Genomic DNA, 19,889 nt, shown 5'->3' with positions numbered 1-19,889 from the left:
TTTTTTTTCTTCAAAACTTCCAAAATTGTGCACAAACTTTTTTAATGTCTTTCCCACATGCCACTCATACATTGAGAAGTCACTTCATCCCCAGCCACAGCAATATTTTTAATAGCATAATAAACATTGAATGCTTTCCAGAATTGCATGAAAGTCTGATCATTTCCTTCAATAGCAGAAATGGCTTGTGTAATAAGCCTTAAACACTGCAAGAACTCCCGATCCATCTCTTGGTTCAATGAAGTAGTTTGGAGGGAGAAACATGACCTTGATCTTGGGTGAAGATCACCAATGTAAGGTGATCTTCACTTTACATTGGTGAATGGGTGATCTTCACCCATTGATCTTGGGTGAAGATCACCAATGCATCAATGACTGGAGCATTATCTAGAATTAATAAAATTTTATATTATACATTTTCTTTCACACGATGGCTTTCAATTTCACTCACATAACATTTGATTAAGGCATCCTCAAACAATTTTTGAGTCATCCACGACTTCTTATTGCTCTGATAATGAACTGAAAGAGTATGCTTTCTAATGTTTTTGAAGGCTCATGGATTCTCACTGTGCCATATCACAAATGGTTTCAGTTTCTATCCAGCCACATTACCTCTTAACAGAATTGTAATAATGTCTCTAGGAGCTTTGAAATCATGCATAGATTTTAGCTTTCTGTGGATGAATGTCCACTTGGATATTTTTTTTTCCAAAACAAGGAGGTCTCATTCATATTAAATATTTGCTGTGGCAAATAATTTTCCTCCATAATAATTTTATCCAATTTCTCCACAAACTCCTTGGCAGCCTTCTCATTGGCACTTGCAGATTCACCATACATTTCCACATTATGCAGCGCAAAACTCTGCTTGAATCTCGCAAACCAACTGGAAGAAGCGTTGAATTCGTAGTCGTAATCGGGCTCTGCTTTCTTCTTCAACATGTTGAAGAGACTTGGTGCCTTAGCAGTTATGGTTATAGTGCTAAGAGAATACATTTCTGGTTCATGTCCTCTATCCATGATGCAAGTAGCTTTTCCATATCACTGATAGGATCTTGTCGTTGCTTCGTCACCATCATCAATTTAATGGAAGCAGATCCTTTCACAGCCTCTGATTTTATTCTTATTTTTCAAAATGGTTGTCACTGTAGAATGACACCATCCGAAGTCAAGTGCGATCATATCGACAGGCTTACCAGCTCCGTGTTGCTTTATAACTTGCAACTTCATTTCAAGATCAATTGCTCACTTTTTTTGCTGATTCTTCACCAGGTTTTTTGATTGGGCATTTAGGGGCCAGGTTGCACAAAATATCATGAAATATTCAACGATAAATGCACAAATAACCTATTTCTCAAATAAAAATCAACAGAAGAACTGTTGAAACATGTGCCGATTGCTGACTGCACTGTTGCCACTGTGCATGATACATTGTTGCTAAATAGAAACCTTTTTAATTTATACTCGCATCTTGTTCGAAAGTATAGTCAAAAATGTTATTTATTCCCTTATAGGATCACTGATGTAAGTCAAGGAATGACTGTATATAATATATACATAATGACCCCACAACATGAGAAAAGAAGACCTATTACATAACAGCACATTGCGTGGTCAAATGGTTAAGGAGAAACTTCTTTCTCCTTAACCACTAATAAATTTCTTGAAAAGATTGGTACTATGATATTATACTCATTGGAGAAAACAGCATGAGGAAAGCTGTTCCAAAGAACAGAGGTAGATGAAATGAATGAATGAAGTTCAATATGTTTGGAGTTGAACTGCATACAGATAATGATCAGTGGCTACTCTAGTTGTAAGCTTAAAAGACAGCAGTGGAATGGTAATGGCCATGAAATACTTATAAAATAGGTATAAAATAAGAGAAGGAAAAAAAGATGGCACATGCTGAGAAGGCTTCAATGCCAGACAAGATTAGATGCCTTAGAAATATTAAGAGCAACTACAAGTTTCTCCAGAGCCTGCATCCAAAGGTGGGTAGAGTTAGCAAGGTCTGCTGTAAAGCTAGAATGGGTGAATCTATATTACTGATGACTAACTGATAGGTCTCAGGCAGTGAAGTTGCTAGTTGTGACCTTCTTCCATCACTCTGCAGGTGAAGGCAATGGAGCTATCACTTGAAGACTCACTTATCTCTCTTTTAAGGGGTAAGCCGTATAAAGGCATGTTTCCATACTGTTAAATATACATCTAAAAGATGAAAATGACAGCTTGTACAGGCAATGCAGGATGAATGTTAATTCTGCAGCACAACTGGAGGGATACCACACCAAAACTAGGAAACGTCAAGACTAAATGAGGAATTATATCAATGTTCTTTTGGTGAAAGAAGCAGTGTTAGGAGGTGATTTGTCTAGGCCAGGGGTGGCCAACCTATGGCGCATGCGCCACTTTTGGCGCATTGCATGATTAGAAGTGGCGCACTGAACCCCAGAGAAAAATTTTAAAAAATTTTGTATATGATTTATATACATATATATATAAACACACAATTAATCTACCATTGAATTCTAGAGTGCACACTTATTATACTTATTTGATCTTGAAGCAACAGGCACCCAAATGCTGACATGCATCACCAGTTACTCAATCAGCTTACAGCTGACTCTTGTGTTATAACATTCGATGAACTACTGATTTGATGTGAGTGAACAATTCTGTGTTTTCGAACTTATATGTTTTTATTAACAGTTCTTTAAGTTTAAGATAAGATTTCTGTTTTCATGAAGACTTAATATAGTTCTGTAAATTTAAAAATAAATTTTTTCATTTTGAACATGTATGTCAAGTTCTTGCCCACTCCCCTAATTTGCTGATAACCTGCAATTATTCGGTGTATTTGTGTGTGTTTTTATGTTTTTTTTTATACAATAGCTTTCCTTTTTATTTACATATAGTAGGTTTATTCCTAAAATTTAACTGATCATCAGCAAAGCTTTCGTAATGAGGATGTTTGGGTTGTGTGTGTGATTGCCAGCTGATCGACTGTTTTATGGTAGGAAGCGATCTCGTATTTCATTGGACATAATATATCACAAGAAAGAGATGAAACTCTCTATGAAAAAAAAAAAAAAAATATGATTTTTAAACTTATAGAACTGTATTAGACCTTCATGAAAACAGGAATCTTATCTTAAACTTGTAGAACTGTTTTTGATTGTTCATGTTTAAAACAACAAAATAATTTAAATAAATTATTTAATAATAAGCTTTACTTTTTGAAATAATTTTTTTTTTTTTTTTTTTTTTTTTTTTTTTTTTTTTTTACAGTCAGTTATCCATTACTTTGCAAAAGAAAATAAGCAGAAGGTGATAGTAAGCGCCAGTTTAATTAACTGTGGGAAAATGAGTTCTTATTTATTGCAGGTCCTTCAGGAAAACCATTGTGCATTGCTTGTGAAAGCACTCTCTCAGATAATAGAAGACATGATCGTAACAGACACTATACAAAACATCAAGCTGAATTAGAAAAAAAACTGAAGTTAGTTCCTGGGTCTGAGTTGCAGAAAGAATATGTGGTTAAGAAAAAGAAAGAAATAAAAAAAAAAAAAGAGACAAAATATATTTGTGAAACAAAGTTGTGAAAGTGTGGCAATGCTGGAGGCGTCTTATGAAATTGTCTTTGTGTTGGCTAAAAAACACAAGTCTTTCTCTGATGGAGAGTAAGTTGTTAAGCCCTGTCTCGAAAAATTTGCAAAATGTCTTGGTGATAAGAATGTTGAAAGAAAAGTAAACTAAATTGCTCTGTCCAAGCAAACAATTACAAGACGCATCAAAGAACTTTCCCATGATGTTACTGAGCAATTGAAAGACCATGTTCATGCTTGTTCTTTCTTTTCTTTAGCCTTGGATGAATCCGCTGATATATGTGATGTAGCCCAATTAAGCATTTTTATAAGACGAATTGATGGTAATTTTAACATCTTTGAAGAACTTATTGGTCTTGAGTCACTTCATGGAAAAACCAGAGAGTCAGACATATTTGACAAAGTAAAGTCATGTCTAGAACATCAACAACTAGATTCTAGTAAGTTCATCAGTGTTTGCGCTGATGGAGCACCGTCAATAGTAGGTAGAGTTTCTGAGACTAACTTTACTTGAAAGGTTTTTTTAGGTTGTTCTCTACTAAAGTATCACTGTATTATACATGAAGAATCTCTGTGTGGAAAAACTCTAAATTTGAAGCATGTTATGATACCAGTTGTAAAGTGTGTGAATAAAATTAGAGCAAGAGGGTTGAACAGAAGAGAATTCAGAGAATATTGTGAACTGCTAGATATGGAATATGTTGATCTCATCCTTCATTGTGAGGTGCGCTGGCTTTCTAAAGGACAAGTTCTCAGTAGATTTTGGAAGCTGAAAGAAAGTGTTCGTAATTTTCTGGAAAAGAAGGATGAGCTGCATGAGGAAAAAGCCCTGTTGCGTGATGAGAAATGGCAGTTCTCATCACGCAACATTGAACGTTCTCATTGATAGGTTAACTATTTATGTAAGATCATGACTAACAACATATGATTCAGCTTTCCTTCCAGCTTAATCTGTGAAATTATAGAAGAGGAGCCAGTGTATGTTATGAATGTTCAAGCCTCCTAGGAAGATAATGTAATGATTTGGTAATTAGGCTGTATGAAATCTAAATAAATAGTCAAAGAATTGCAGCAGGTTGTCTGAATTAGGAGAGCAATAAAGGCAGCACATGAAAGCTATAAAGTAAGCCAAGAAAATCTTGAGGCAGAGCAGAATGAAAAATAGGAATTCCAGGTTTGATAAGGTTTGGCAAGGAACATTGGAACTGACAAATGACTGTTCCCCTTATTTTTTAAAGAAAAGCATCATCATGCAAGATCAAGTTGCGACAATAGCAGAGGTGGAGCATAGTAATGGAGGATGCCAACTGGGATTTAGTTAGGAATAGGAGATTGGGTTTTGATGCTCCAGTCTTAATGAAATGGATGAGGATTCTATTGGATGAAATTTTGATTTTTATTTTGGCTTATGGGTAAATGTTTTTTTTTTTTTTTAAATCCAAAGTGACAGTAATGAGGTGCTTAAGGGTCAAAGCTGCAAAACTAGTAGGAGTCCCCCAAGTAGCCTTTTAAGGAATACAGATAACTGACTGGAGCTTCTGATGTCCAATCCTCACCTTCTCGTGATGCACTCTGCTAGGTATCTTACCTGATACTGAACCAATGACGATGGGCTAGCAATATAGGATTTAGCAGACAAAATTGTATTCTTATTGTCTTAAATCACAATGCAAAATAATGGTACAACATGACAGAATTTCATACCGGCTGGGACATCGCCCGGTTAAACAAAGCCCCTGTTGTCATCAGGGAACCAAAGCAAACAGAAAAAAGTCAGCTACTGGAACAAATCCCAGAATACATCCCAACAAAACATTAGAGTTCAAGATTGGTACTATCAATGTAAGAAGCATCAATGGAAAAGAAATGGAACAGTACCAGATCGGCAAATACTAAATGCTATATTCTGGCAATAGCAATCAGGGAAAAGAGGAAGTAGACATAGTATTCAACACTAAATATGAGGATAATGAAGGTAGTTGCAATTGGTAGAGTAGTGGAGACTGAGAATTGTAGAGTGGGTGCCTCCCTCGATGAGTCTTTGGACTCTCTGGATGCGTTAGATAATAATAACTGGAACTGGACAATGAGACCTATTTGTGCTTATGGTCCCACAGAAGGTTCTACCAAACAAGAAATGGAATTTTTTTGAGGGATGAGAGAAGGCAGCTGGTTCAATGAAAAAGAAAAGGTTGATCCTTGGAGATCTAAACTGCAGAATAGGAAATTATTACCATACATATAAATAAGGTTTGGGAAAGTTTGGAGAAAAGCACAAAGCCAATAATAATGGTAAATGCCTACTGGATTTCTGTTCAGGACATGGGCTAGTTATTACTAACGGCATGTTCCTACATAAAAATATGTACAAATTCACATGGAGAGAAGAGGCAAGGAATAAGAAAAGTCTCATTGACTATGTTATTGTTGATAGTGATGTTTTCTCCCTGGTGCAGGACACCAGAGTGTACAGAGGATTTGAAATTGGAAGTGATCACTATTTAGTCTTGAGCAGGATAAAATTGAATTTCATATTAAAAAGAACATGTAAGAAAGTTTTAAAGCGAATAAAAGTTGAGCAGCTTCAGATGTGAACTGTAGACTAAAATACACAAACATTATTGAAGAAAAAATGAAAGAGTTCGAAAACAAGAACCAACCCTTGCAGATTCAACAGCAAATCGGTAAGAAAAATTGATTGAGTCATAGAAGCATGTGGAGAGGTTGTCTGTAAAGGATAGAAAAATCAGAACATGGTGGACTCAGGAAGTTAAAGAAACAGTCAAGGAAAAGAAGAAAGCATACTGAAAATTCCTAGCAAGCAAGTCGGCATCTACTCTTAGAGAATATAGAGAAAATTCTAAGAAATCAAAGCACTGTGTAAAACTAGTTAAACAGAACTAATGGGAAGACTTTGGTAAGAACTTAGAAAATAAATATCCAGAAGATGGCAAAACATTCTAGAGGCTATTGAAAAAGCTTAGAAATGGAGGAAGGAGTACTGTAAAAGGGGATCAGAAATGATAAAGGTGAAATAAAAACTGAAGATAAAGAGATATTCTAGATGTTTGGAGTAATGACTTTGAAAGACTACTAAATGAAACAAGCAGTGTCAGCATGATGGTAGAAAACTCACAATAGGAATCCAGTCAGAAATACATATTCATACTTAAAGCAGAAAAAGTGAAAGACCTGAAATGTGGAAAGACAGCTGGAGTAGATTAAATTTGACCAGACATGCTCAAATATGGAGGTATAAAAGTTTTACAGTGGCTGCACTGCATAATTCAGTAGGTCTGGTCAGAGGGTCGAATTTCAGATGATTGGGGTAGAGCTCTCATCCATCTATAAAAAGGGAAATGAAACAATGAAAGAATTACAGAGATATTTCCCTAATGAGTGTTCCTGGTAAGATTTATGCAAGTATACTCGAGAAACAGTTGAGAAGGATTGTGGAAGGGAAGCTTGGTGAAGAACAAACTGGATTCATGTCATATAGAGGCTGCCAGGATCAGATTTTCACTTTACAACATAGAGTTGAGAAATCATGGGAATATAACAAAGATCTGTATTTAAGTTTTGTAATCTGAAAAAGGCATATGACAAAATAACAAGAGAAAAGCTCTTCAAATAACAAGACAAAATAACAAGAGAAAATGCCTACAGTTATATGCTGTAAATGAGACATTATATCAATACATAGTCTCTATTTAAGCTATAAGTTGTAGTTACACTTGAAGAAGTTACAGGAAGATGTTTTTACGGAATATCAGGTGTGCGACAAGGGTGTACATTATCTCCACTGTTATTCATTATCTATATGGATCACATTATGAAGGAAAGTAGCATTGGATCTGATATCAAAAATGGTGATGTTAATCTTAGTTCTTTACTTTATACAGATGTTGTATTCTGAATCAATCCAGCACAAGTCTACACAATTCTGTGACTAAATTGAATAACTGTTGTAATAAATTTGGTATGAAGATCAGTAATAAAAACACAAAGACAATGAAAATAGGCAGAAACATTGAAAACATCAACTGTATCCTGAATGGTGAACATATAGAACAAGTAAACATTTCAGCTATTTAGGCACAATTTTTAGTGAAGATGGCAAATTAAATATGGAAATAGACGACAGGATTAGTAAAGCTGGTATAGTAGGAAGTAAGCTGAATAAATTTATATGGAATAAGAAAGAAATTAGTCAAAACATTATTCATAGTGAAGAATTTATGGAGACACAACACACGTGTTAGTATAATTATTTACTTAACATTCAGTTAAGTAAATAATTATACTTAACTGAATCAACGTTTAGACCTCTGTATTGAAGTCATCATCAGGAAAACATACATATGAACAATACACAAGCTACATGCTGCTGCACTATACAAAAGTAAAATGAACCTAAGTGTTTGCTAATCATTTATCCTAGCCTGACCTGTGGTGAGAAAAAAAATGGAACTAGATTAAACAATTTCTACAGTCATTTTGTGTTGAGATTTTCTTCTGTCTGGGGTGGTTCTGGTGTTATATGGGTTGAAGATGGGTCCTCCACATTCTTGGAATAATTACTCCATTTTTGTTCAGATTTAGATGATGTTTCAGCATTTTCACAAGTTTCTTTGAATTTTCTTTCAATCCAGGTGTTGGTGCAGTTGGGACTTAGTACCTTTTCTAGTCAATTCTGTGGCATGATTGGGTACGTGATCTGATAAGCCTGTTTTACCATAGTGGAGGTATTTAATGTGCTGTTTGTGTTCATCTTTTCTGTTTGGAATGGTAGGTTACAAATACACTGAATTTTGTAAACTCTGGGTGGGCAAGATATGGAAGAGGATCTTTGGAGGAGCTAAGTAAATTTTTTAATTTTGCCAGAGGCTTGAAGGTTGTCTCGATGTTATATTTAAGTAGGGTTCTATCTATTTTTTCTGAAATGCCCCTAATGTAAGATATGGCTATGGCATTCTTGTAATCTTTTTTTTTTATTGTAGCCATTATTTATGAATGTTTGGTTAACGATTTCAAATTCATCCTTTTTTTTTATTACCTGTCTGCGGATTTATTCTAAATGCCTCTCATGCCTTCTGTTCAGCTATTTTTATACATCATTAGCTTCTACTTAAAGAAATCACATAGCAAGTTCCTGACTATTAAGTTAGTACATGTTCCCTTGGAACATACAGAAGTATGTACCATTCTATGCATTGTTCGAAGTTTTTCCACTTGGTTATACTATAAATTAAAGATTTCAAGAAATTATATACTTTGTTTAATCCTTTATCCAAGTGTAAGCAAACAAAGTTTGCACCTGAAGTATTTTCGGGACTGGGGCAACTCATATATAGAAGCTGATGACTTCACATCACTTGCTCTAGTATCCCATAATGCAAAGCACATGTCCTTACAGACATGTATAATGCTATGCATTATGGGAAGGGTCACTACCCAGACCGGTTTCACTAAATAAGTCTCCAAAAACTTAGATGATTCCCCCAGATCACTCTAAACTCAGCAAGTGTTAGTGATCCAAAGGATTATTTTACTCAGCGGAGGTTCCACTCAGTGACAAACCCACCCCCTACCACAGAGAGTAATCCTCAGCATTGACTGAGGATTGGTGGTGGGGGTTGAGCCTGCTATTGGCAGCCCCACTCAGAGAAGCAAACCCCCCCCCCACCAAGACTCTCATATCTCAATGCAGCAACCGCTTCAAAGGTAAAGCAGTTGCTTCTTTGAGAGAGAGACCCAGATGCAATACTAAAGCTGAAGTAATGTAGAAGTCATATTTTCATATACAAGTAGCCAAAAGGTGTCACACACTTTATTATTAAAATACTCTGCATTAGAGACAGTTGTTGGAAGTTTTTCCACTCGGTTATACTATAAATTTAAAGATACCAAGAAATTATATACTTGGTTTAATCCTTTATACAAGTGTAAGCAAACAAAGTTTGCGCCTGAAGTATTTTCAGGACTGGGGAAACTCATATATAGAAGCTAATGACTTCACATCACTTGCCTTAGTATCCCATAATGCAAAGCACATATCCTTATGGACATGTTGGATATTATATAGTATAATGTCTATACTATATATCTATAATAAAGTATAAAGTTAGGACAGTATAATGCTATGCATTATTGGAAGGGTGACTACCCAGACTGGTTTCACTCTTTATTGAGGTCTCATCAGTGGGAGCCTAGGTCTGGGTAGTGACCCCCTTCCCATAATGCACAGTATTATACATGTCCATAAGGATATGTGATTTGCATTATGGGATGCTAAGGCAAGTGATGTGAAATCATTAGCTTCTATATACGAGTTGCCCCAGTCCTGAAAATACTTCAGGTGCAAACTTTGTTTGCTTACACTTCGATAAAGGATTAAACCAAGTATATAATTTCTTGGTGTCTTTAATTTATTCTACACATCATCTAAGAACATATGGTAGCATACAAGTTGAGGAACCTTTAATATGATTTTTTGATAACTGCTTAAGAATAGAGATCCAGACACTGTAAAACTTTGAGAAATTTTAAAAATGCTATAAGATCAAACGTTTTTCTGATACTCTGATTTAAGGTATTTTTTCACATCTCTGACAAAAGATTACACCACAACATGAACACAGGATTCCACAGGATTGATAACTTGACGTATCCATTCTTTATGTATCGTGGTCTTGGATGTATTCATTCATTAAGTGACCAACAAGAATCTGGTGGTTGCAAAACAGACGATGTGTGTGTGGAGTGGGGGGGGGGGGGGGGAAGACACTTAAGTCACCGGCCCTCTTTTTCCTTAAGGAGATGGGTAGTAGAATGTCCTTGATCTTGTTGTTGAAGTATGTAAACCTGACCATGGAAGGTATTATGAGAATGGCACATGTGGCAAACCTTATCGTCCTGCTCATATTTATAGACACTCTAATGATAAAACTGGGAAAATTAATAAAAGGGACCTTTTATTAATTGGCTTATTTGATATTTACATCCATTATTTGAAGTATCCCCCCCCCCCGAACTGTGCAAATGCCTGGCTTTTATTACCTATTATGCACTTGAGTATTTCACTTTCCGTTCCTCTATTGGTAGTTAGTTCTTTCAAGACCATCCTGCCCTTTTAAAAGATAGACTGCAATTGATGTTATATTTTAATGACTTACTCATGAGTTTACTCTGGAGTTACTGATATATTTTTTCTCTAACATTAGGAGTTTTAATTGAACACCTGAAAAAAAAAAATTAGTTTTCAATTTAAGGCATGTTGTGTTCAAAAGGCTTCCACCTGGAAGCTGAATGAAGGAATGCTAGAGCCCACCAGAACATCTCTGGTTAGCTAATTCGCTTCTTTTTCTCCAAAGAAAGCTGTATAACTGGAAGACCTTCACACCGGATTCTAACTTCTAAGGAATGAGAAGCGCCAGGGCTTCCGATCTAATCCAATCTTCACCTTCTTGTGGTGCATCCAGTTGTATACTGAACAAATAAAGATTGTCTGGCAATATAGGATTTAGTCAACCAAATTATATTCTTATTGGCTTAAACCAAAAATTAAATAATGGTACAACAAGATGGAATTTCATACTGGCTGGGGCACTGCCCAGTTAAATAAAGCCTATAACTCTTCCCCACTGTTTTTATAAGGAAATCAGGGTGAACAGCAAAAAGTAAACTATTTAAACAAACTCCAATTCAACATCAGCAAAGTTCAAGATAGGTACCATCAACATTAGAATCATTAATAGAAAAGAAATGGAACTAGCAGAACTGCATTAGTACCAGAAACACATAATAGGTGTTATTGAATATTGATTTTTCAAAGCAACATTTCAATATAACACAAGATGTTATATTCAGGCAGTAACAATCAAGAAGGACACTAAATAGAAGAAGAATAATCTTGTATAGTGATGTGGGCAAACATCAGAATGGAGAACTGGACAGAGAGACTTATTTGTGAATATGGTTCCCACAGACTAATAATAGCAAGTAACTAATGGATATCTGTTCAGGACATGAACTAGTCATTACTAACACTACGTTCGAACAACTATGTGCACAAATTCATGTGAAGAGAAGACAGAAATAAGATCATGATTTTTTGGATGGTGCATGGACAGCAAAGGTGATACTGTGCCACATCCAAGGTTACACAAGGTAAGACAATCACAAACATCCATGCCTCCAGTGGGATTCAAACCTGGGAACCTGTTGGTTGGAGAGTGGATTCGCTAAACACTCAGTCAACCAGAAATAAGGAGTCTCATCAACTATGCTATTGCTGATATCTTTTCAGGACACAAGAATATACAGGGGATATAAAACAGGAAGTAATCCCTATTCAATTTTGATCGAGATAAAACTGTAGACTCAACACAAATATTATTCAAGAAAAAATGAAAGAATGAAACCTTAAAGATTCAATGGAAGATGATGTAGAAAACATTGATTAATTCAGCCACAGAGGCATGTGGTGGATTAAAAAATCAGAACTCCATGGTAGACCAAGGAAGTTAGAGAGGCAGTCAAGGAGAAGAAGAGAGTATCAGAAACTAAGAAAGTGAATCACTGTGTAAAACTAGCAAAACAAAAGTCATAGGAAGATTTTGTTGAGAATATAAAAAATAAATATCATTAAGGTGACAAAATATTCTGCAGGCTATTAAAAGGCTTAGAAATGTAAGAAAGAATACTGTAAAAGGAATTACAGATGATAAAGGTAACATAAAAGCTGAAGATAAAAATTGATGCATGGAGTAATTACTTTGAAAGAATGATAAATAAATGAAGTAGCTCAGTGGTAAAAACATTCCAGAGAATGCAATCAGAGTACATATCAAGTATTGATAAGTACTCTCATGGTTGAGATAGAAAAGCCATAAAAATACTGAAATGTGAAAAGATGACAACTGGAATAATGATATTCAACCAGAAATGCTCAAATATGGAGGTGTAAAAGTTGAGTGTCTGCACTGCATTGAATTCCAGATGATGGGGAGTAGAGCTCTTATAGTACCCATCTTTAAAACATAATAAAACTGAATGCGAGAATTATAGAGAAAGAAATTTCCCTAGCATTCCTTAAATCAAGCATGAATTTTTCTCACCTTGAAAAAAAGATGAGAAAAATTGTGGAAATTTAAAGAACAAGAAGCTGGGTTCGGGCCAAACACAGGTTTTTTAGGATAAGATTTCACTTCAAGACAAGCAGTTGAGAAATCATGGGAAAATAACAAGGATCTACATTTAGGTTTGTAGATAAGGAAAAGGCAAGGTGCTAAGAGAAAGGCTATCGAGCAATATTTAGCCTATATTTGAGTTGTAATGCAACAGTTAGAAGTGAAATACAGGAAGACAGTTTGATGTTAAATAGTATACATTAAATAGCCTCGTATTTAGTGTAGAATACTATACCAGCTCCTTTTCCTTGATTGTCATTGCCTGAAAATAACATTTTGTATTTATTGCTCAAAAAGATATTACCAGTTTTTCTCTTTTTTGTTTTAGTCACCCCTATCATGTCGATTTGTACTTATCCAATTCCTCAGCTAGCTCCATTTCTTTGCCATTCAGGCTTCTTATGTTGATAGTACCGATCTTGAACTCTTGTGATGTTGAGTTGGAGTGTGTTTCAAGATTTGTTCCAGTAGCTGACTTTTCGTTGTTTGCCCTGGTTACCTGGTGAAAACAACATCGTCCGGTTAAACAAGGGCCCCTTGTTTAACCGGACGATGCCCCAGCCAGCATGAAATTCTGTCATGTTGTACCATCAATTTTATATTGTGGTTTAAGCCAATAAGAATACAATTTGGTCAGCTAAATCCAAAATTGCCAGCCCATCTTCATTCGTTCAGTATCCAGGTAGATACCTAATAGGGTGCACCACGAGAAGGTGAGTATTGGACATTAGTCAATAGCTCTGGTCAGTTCTCCGCATTCCTTTAAAGGCTATGTGGAGGTTTGTTCTCAGTTATACAGCTTTGACCCTTAAGCACCCCATGCCAAACATGAATCATTAATACAGCTTGTGCACATAAGGAACTACTATTACTGAATATCATAATATCAAATGATGATATTTACCTGATGGCAAAGACAAAAGTTGCTAGAATAAATTTAGCAAATTATATTGTGAACATCACTGAAAAATCATGAGAAAGTGATGAAAATAATCATGAACATTGAGAATAAACACAAGATACAAGGCAAATGAAGATTTAGTTATTCTATCTAAATAAATATTTTATGAGTTAGATGATGTAATGCTGGAAAGAGTGGAGATCCACTTCCAAGATATTTGAATGCTATAAAAAGATTTATCATACTAAGATGTAGATCAACATGTAGCTAGTTGTTTTTAATAAAATTCCACCTCCAGGTCCTTATAAAATTATTATGTAGACTAAACACATAGCAGTATTGTAAAGAAATAACAGTATGCACAGCTTTCAAGTGTATGTGAGTATTCCTCTTAATTATTACTCGTTAAAAAAAAAAAAAGAGTTAATTTTTGCACTAGTTTTAAAATTGCACTCTGCATGTTAATTGAGGTCTGTGTGCATCAAGCTTCAAAATGCACCTCTATATTATTTTCACTAATAATTCACCAAATCCTAGAAGTTAATATCAGGATAGTTTAGGCACAGGACTATTTTAAGGAAATATTACTTATTTGTACTATTTTAAGTTCTTATTCTAGGTTGTGTGGCTCTTAAACCTTAAATTCCATGCTTCTTCTATTGTTTTTAACTGATACCCATAATATAACCTTAGTCCTCATCCATAGCTGAGGAAAGTTAATTTCCATACAATTAGAAATATGATATTATAATCATAATTAAGTTATATTCTTTTGGTTTATTAGTCGACCATAAATATTAAAAGATCTACGCAATTGTCAACGTTTCACCAGCTATTCTGTCTGGCTTCTTCAGGACAAGAAAGTCGGAACAATAACACTTAATAGTAAAAAAGAAGAATGGAGTAGCACAGTCAAATCAAGTAAAATCAATATAATCCAAAATATTCTTATAGGAACAATCTACAGCAACTACCTCCTGTCACACAATAAGCATCATCTATCGCCACCCCTTATGCTGGCTCAGTTTCAACAAAAATAGCCAAACTCATGAGGTCTTTCAACGTCAGAGTTGCTCTTAAACCTGTCAAAACTATACGACACATCTTAAGATCTCCCAAAGACAGTAATGCCTTTTACAAAATATGCAGGGTTAAATTATATAGGTCAAACTTCAGGAAGCCTAGAAATTCGAAAAAAAGAACACATAGGAGATGTTAACAACAACAGAACAGACACTTCAGGATTAGCCCATCATTTCTCGATTTCTCACCACTCCATTGATTGGGATAACAGCTCCATGCCTTATAATAGAAGAAGATTTTAGATGTAGAAACTTTAAAGAAGCTGCAGTTGTACTCCAGACAGGAGATAATCTAAACAGAAATCAAGGTATGATACTGAAAAACATCTGGAAAAGTCTAATAAATTCACTTAGCTTACCTGAATTTCATTTCGCAAAAAGCTATACAACACGCTCAATGAACAATGACTGAGACTCCACACTTATGATGTTAAGGGTCAGTTTTAATTTTACTTGATTTGACTGTGCTACTCCGTTCTTCTTTTTTATTATTAAACGTTATTGTACCGACTTTCTTGTCCTGAAGAAGCCAGACAGAATATCTGGTGAAACTTGTTGACAATTGTGTAGATCTTTTAATATTTATGGTCGACTAATAAACCAAAAGAATATAACTCAATCTGAATGTTAAGTGACCAAATAATTTAACAACAATATTATAATCCTATTTTTTTTCTCCTGTGCTTTGTCATCTTCAGCTGTACAGTGATGCTCTATCTAACATGCTTTTCACATAAGAGTTGAAAATCAGCCTACTGAATTTTTACTTTAAAAAATTATGTTAACAATATAAGATAGATCACCTTGCTCTGGAGCAACTTCAGGGAGATAGGTGGCAGTGCGTCTGGAACCCTTCTCTGTGGTAAATTCTATTCTAATACCATGAACACCAACCTAAAGACAAAAATACTTATAAGAATGATACAAGATATACTGCTAAAAATATTCATAAAGTCTAGATTTGTTTGTGAACAGAAGTGAATTACATAATCATATCTATCAACAGATTTGAAGTATCCTGTTAAGTACTGTAGGTAAGGCAAGCATGTGTAATTTGCAGTATTTAAATAATACCTAAGTAATTGGCCTATTTGTTTTCCATCCAACAACTTATGGGTTCAAATCCTGCATGTGGGTATAGATGTTTGTGTATGTCTTTAGACATACACAAACATCTATACCCACATGGGAGATAAGACTACTGCCCCACTTAGTGGAGGCCTGAAAAAGTTCTACATTTGGTCTCTAGAGCGATGTTTCCAGATTAGGTAAAAAAAATAAAAATAAAAGTTAATAAAAATAGAAAAATTCTTAACCTATCCACAGAACTAATGCACTACAGTGTACAACTTTTTTTGAGAGTCACATAAAAAGTGGCAGTGAGCAACATAAAAAATTCTACATAATATGATGTAAAGGTTAAAGACCACAGAAAATGCATGTTTATCCTCTGTGAATATCTCTTCAATTCTTGATATGTGCCTCCAAGGGAATGTATATACTACTATGATATAATAATATAAACTCATACGTACTTACTACCAATTTTCAAGTATATGGAATTTTCGATTAACCAACTGTCATTTCAATCCAGATAAAGGATGAAGCAGTCTCTGCTGGAAGTAAAATTTTACATACGTGCTGAAAACACTTGCTCAACTGATTAAGCATATTCAGTGGGTTGTTCCAAATATGAAAACGATCTTCATTGTGAAGATGCACATGATATTTTACAATGTTGAAAAGAAAATCCAATAACAGCTGAAGTTCTTACAGTAACATGCCATAAGAACTTCAGCATAATGAGCACCTCCATAATCTATGGCATTTTATCATAATCAGATTCCTCCTATGTATTGTCAAAGTTCAAAGTGATATAGATACCATAATAGTGTGACATGATTAAGCTTATATTATATAGCTTCTTATCAATAATTCTCTTCCAGATTAATCTTATTTGTTAAGACTCCAAATGTTGAGCCTAAATTTGTTTTCTTAGACACTAGTGGGAATGCATCAATCTAGATGAATCTCGACTTGCCTAGTCTTTTCCTACCACTATCTGCCATCAAACAGATAGTGGTAGGAAAACCTTTTTTGTCAACTTTTATTGTCCTAGATTAAGTGACCATACCATCTTAGATCAGCTCTGCTCATGAATTCCTAAATGCTAACAATGTCAAGTTCCATTCTGATGTCTTCATTTTATTTTTATTGCCACTAATATTTCTCAGAACTCTCAAATTAAGCTTTAATGCTTTGATCAAGTGTTTTATTTCTAACCCAACTCTTATACCCATTAATTAATTTTTTTTTTTTTTTAAAACATAATTTTGTATATGCTGATATAGTACTATGATTTCTCTATGTTATTTGGTACTATGATATTTGGGAATGACCATAACACCAACAAATAATTTCCATAAGTTTACTTGTATCTTGTATTTGTTCTTGACTTTAAGAATTAAAATGAAAATACTGGTATTCCTATTCATTTGTGTTTTGGGCATAGCTTAAGATAGAATTTAGATTCTTATTGGAGGAGTAGTGCATGGATGGCATGATGCATGGGTGTGAAGCTATTCAGTATGTCTTGTAGAAAGTTGCTGGTCATAGTTATTTTCTCATGATTTGAAATGAAAAATGTCCTATCGCTACTCTCCATAAAATGAAAAATTAGATTCATTAGTATCCTGTATAATCTTTTCAGAAGTTTGTAGGTCTATCATTCACCAATATTTCTCCTGTTTGAATGTGTCTGCAGTCCTGATACATCTTTAACACTCTCCTTTGCACTCTCATCATTGTATTATTTGCATTATCTCTCAAACCAGGAGACCCTTCTGCACAAATGAGGTTGCACGAAATCCTTATAAAAAAGCAAAATGACTTCCTTACATGTCAATGTTCATTTCAGCATTACAATTCTCCTCTGCTGCATTTCCCATCTTTGTTATATAGTCCTTGAACTTCAACTTCTTCCTATCTACTAAAACTCAAAGGTCCCTAGCCTGCTCAGCTTCTTCTTGCATAATCCCATCAATAAAATATGCTACTGGATAACTAATTAGACCAAATTGCATAACTTTACATTTACTACCATTGAACTAACAGCCATTTTCACATGCCCACAATTCCAGCTTATTGAAATCATTCTGTAAGTACTGCATGTCAGTTGCATCTCTGACATCCTAAGTTACCATGCCTATCTTCGCATCATTAGCAGCTTTTTGTGCATTAAGGATTAAGTGCTGGAGGAACTCGTATTGTAGGCTTAATAGAGAAAAAGCACTGGGAAAGAATTAAAAACACCATTTAATTCTTCCAATATTTCATCTAAGTCACAAAGACATTTCTAGGGAGTATAATATTAAAACTAAGTACACATGGACCAAACAGTCCTAACTAGGTAGGACACCCCTTTGTGGGCACTTTGAGGCTTTGGATTGTAAACAGGGATCTCAAATGGGAAGTTTTATGCATTCATTTTTGTTCAGATTAGGCTAATCTTTGAGGATGGTTGCTGATTATACAAACAGTCTTTCTCTTCTAAACTTGCTGCGATGGAGCAAGGTGGTTTTTTCCAACTGATTCTATGAGTAGTATCTAGAGCATGATCTGCAAGACACGATTGACCATAGTCGTGATTAGAGATGTAGTTTTTATGTTCTGGCTGATCTTCCTCTGCCCATAAGTAGGCTAACGTGCATAAGCAGGGAACTCTATACACTGAGAACAAGGAAATCATCATTAATGGAATGGATAATGGTAGCTAGTTTCATGTGAAGACTTTAAAGTTGTGCAGGGGTTTAATTTATTTAAAATTCTGGCTATTTTTCCCAATGTGTCATGGACACAGAGGATGGTGATAGCATTACTGAAATCCTTCTAATAGTAAGGTGTGAGAGCATATAGTCAATTCCTGCTGAAAGAGAAGTATCATTGGAACTAAGGTTGAAGGCCCTATTGATTAGTTTTATAACACCATATTGTTGAGAGGTTGATGGTGGGGAAGTTTTGTAAACGTGTCTTCTTGTGTGTAGTGGGTTTCCTATATACTGAGGTGAGGTTACCATTTGGAAGGAATGTTACTAAGTGTCTACGAATGGTAAATTATAATTAGTTTCCTTTTCCAGCATAAATTTGATGAGAGGTTATCAAGTTTAACATGAAAAGAGGAAGATGGGATAGAATTACCTATCCCTTTTGCATTATAAACAACTTAATCATCTCTTGTTAAGTGATTAAATGCATGTTTCATAACTTTTGAGATGAATTATTGCAGGTTTCTATTCAGCCTGTGAAGAGAATAAATAATTAAAAAATCCCTAATAAAAGAAGAATTTAAAAAAAAATTTGTAAGGGTTGTGTTATATGTAATACACTACCAATGCAATGAGTGCAAAAATATGGGCCTCTGTAGGCTATGGTTTGGATATTTCAGAATTAGAGCTATAATAATGAATTCCTATAGTTCTATTTAAGCAGAATAAGCAAGAATTTACTATACGAGGATTGTAAAAATGAAAAAAGGGAAAGATGCATAAAATATTTACTCTAATTATTTCATGCAGAATTCTGGAAGCTTTTATATTAAACATGAAGTTCATAACATCCACCATGTCCAGAGGATAATTCAGCCATAGTAAGAGAAAATGAGTAATCAGTTCTGGAAAATGAATGGCTAAACCATTCACTTTTCAAAGAGCTGTGAATCCCACTGATCCACAGTGACTATAAAACTTTTTTTGTTTTTGAGGATTGTGAAATTCACTAGGGTTGACAAAAATGTAGTGTATGATTTTTACCATTTTCCTATGGAGTATTGAAGTGACACAAAACCCTGGCTTAACTCTTGACCTCTTTGTAGTATTAATGCAGATTTTCAAATCTTTCATTGGGGGAGGGGGGGGGGGGGGAGGTGCTATACCTCAGTCAAACTGAACTACTTTCTTTCCATGGCTTATTCTGAGGTCTAAAATTGTGAATCATACAGAGGGAAGTCACGACTGAAGGGAGATATTCCAGGAACTTTCAACCACACCCACAAAAATTACCGTTGATTGTTGAAATTAACAGTAATCATGTTAATTCATGTTTGTCA

The 19,889-nt window shown here is 34.9% G+C and overlaps 1 protein-coding gene across 2 annotated transcripts in view; it reads right to left on the bottom strand.

Annotated features, from left to right (window-relative positions):
- Positions 1 to 19,889, bottom strand: part of LOC150100057 (nuclear protein AMMECR1-like) — a 142,358-nt gene that overhangs the window by 6,085 nt on the left and 116,384 nt on the right. For both annotated transcript variants that reach the window (XM_090402694.1, XM_090402695.1), the window contains exon 4: positions 15,589 to 15,679. In XM_090402694.1, the coding sequence (XP_090258820.1) occupies positions 15,589 to 15,679 (91 nt within the window). The remainder of the gene's footprint in view (positions 1 to 15,588; positions 15,680 to 19,889) is intronic.

This window comes from Typopeltis vanoorti, chromosome 13, assembly GCF_054136105.1.
Source record: "Typopeltis vanoorti isolate ZY-2024b chromosome 13, IOZ_Tvanoo_1.0, whole genome shotgun sequence".
Lineage (NCBI taxonomy): Eukaryota > Metazoa > Arthropoda > Arachnida > Uropygi > Thelyphonidae > Typopeltis > Typopeltis vanoorti.
This window is presented reverse-complemented; position numbering and strand designations above follow the sequence as displayed.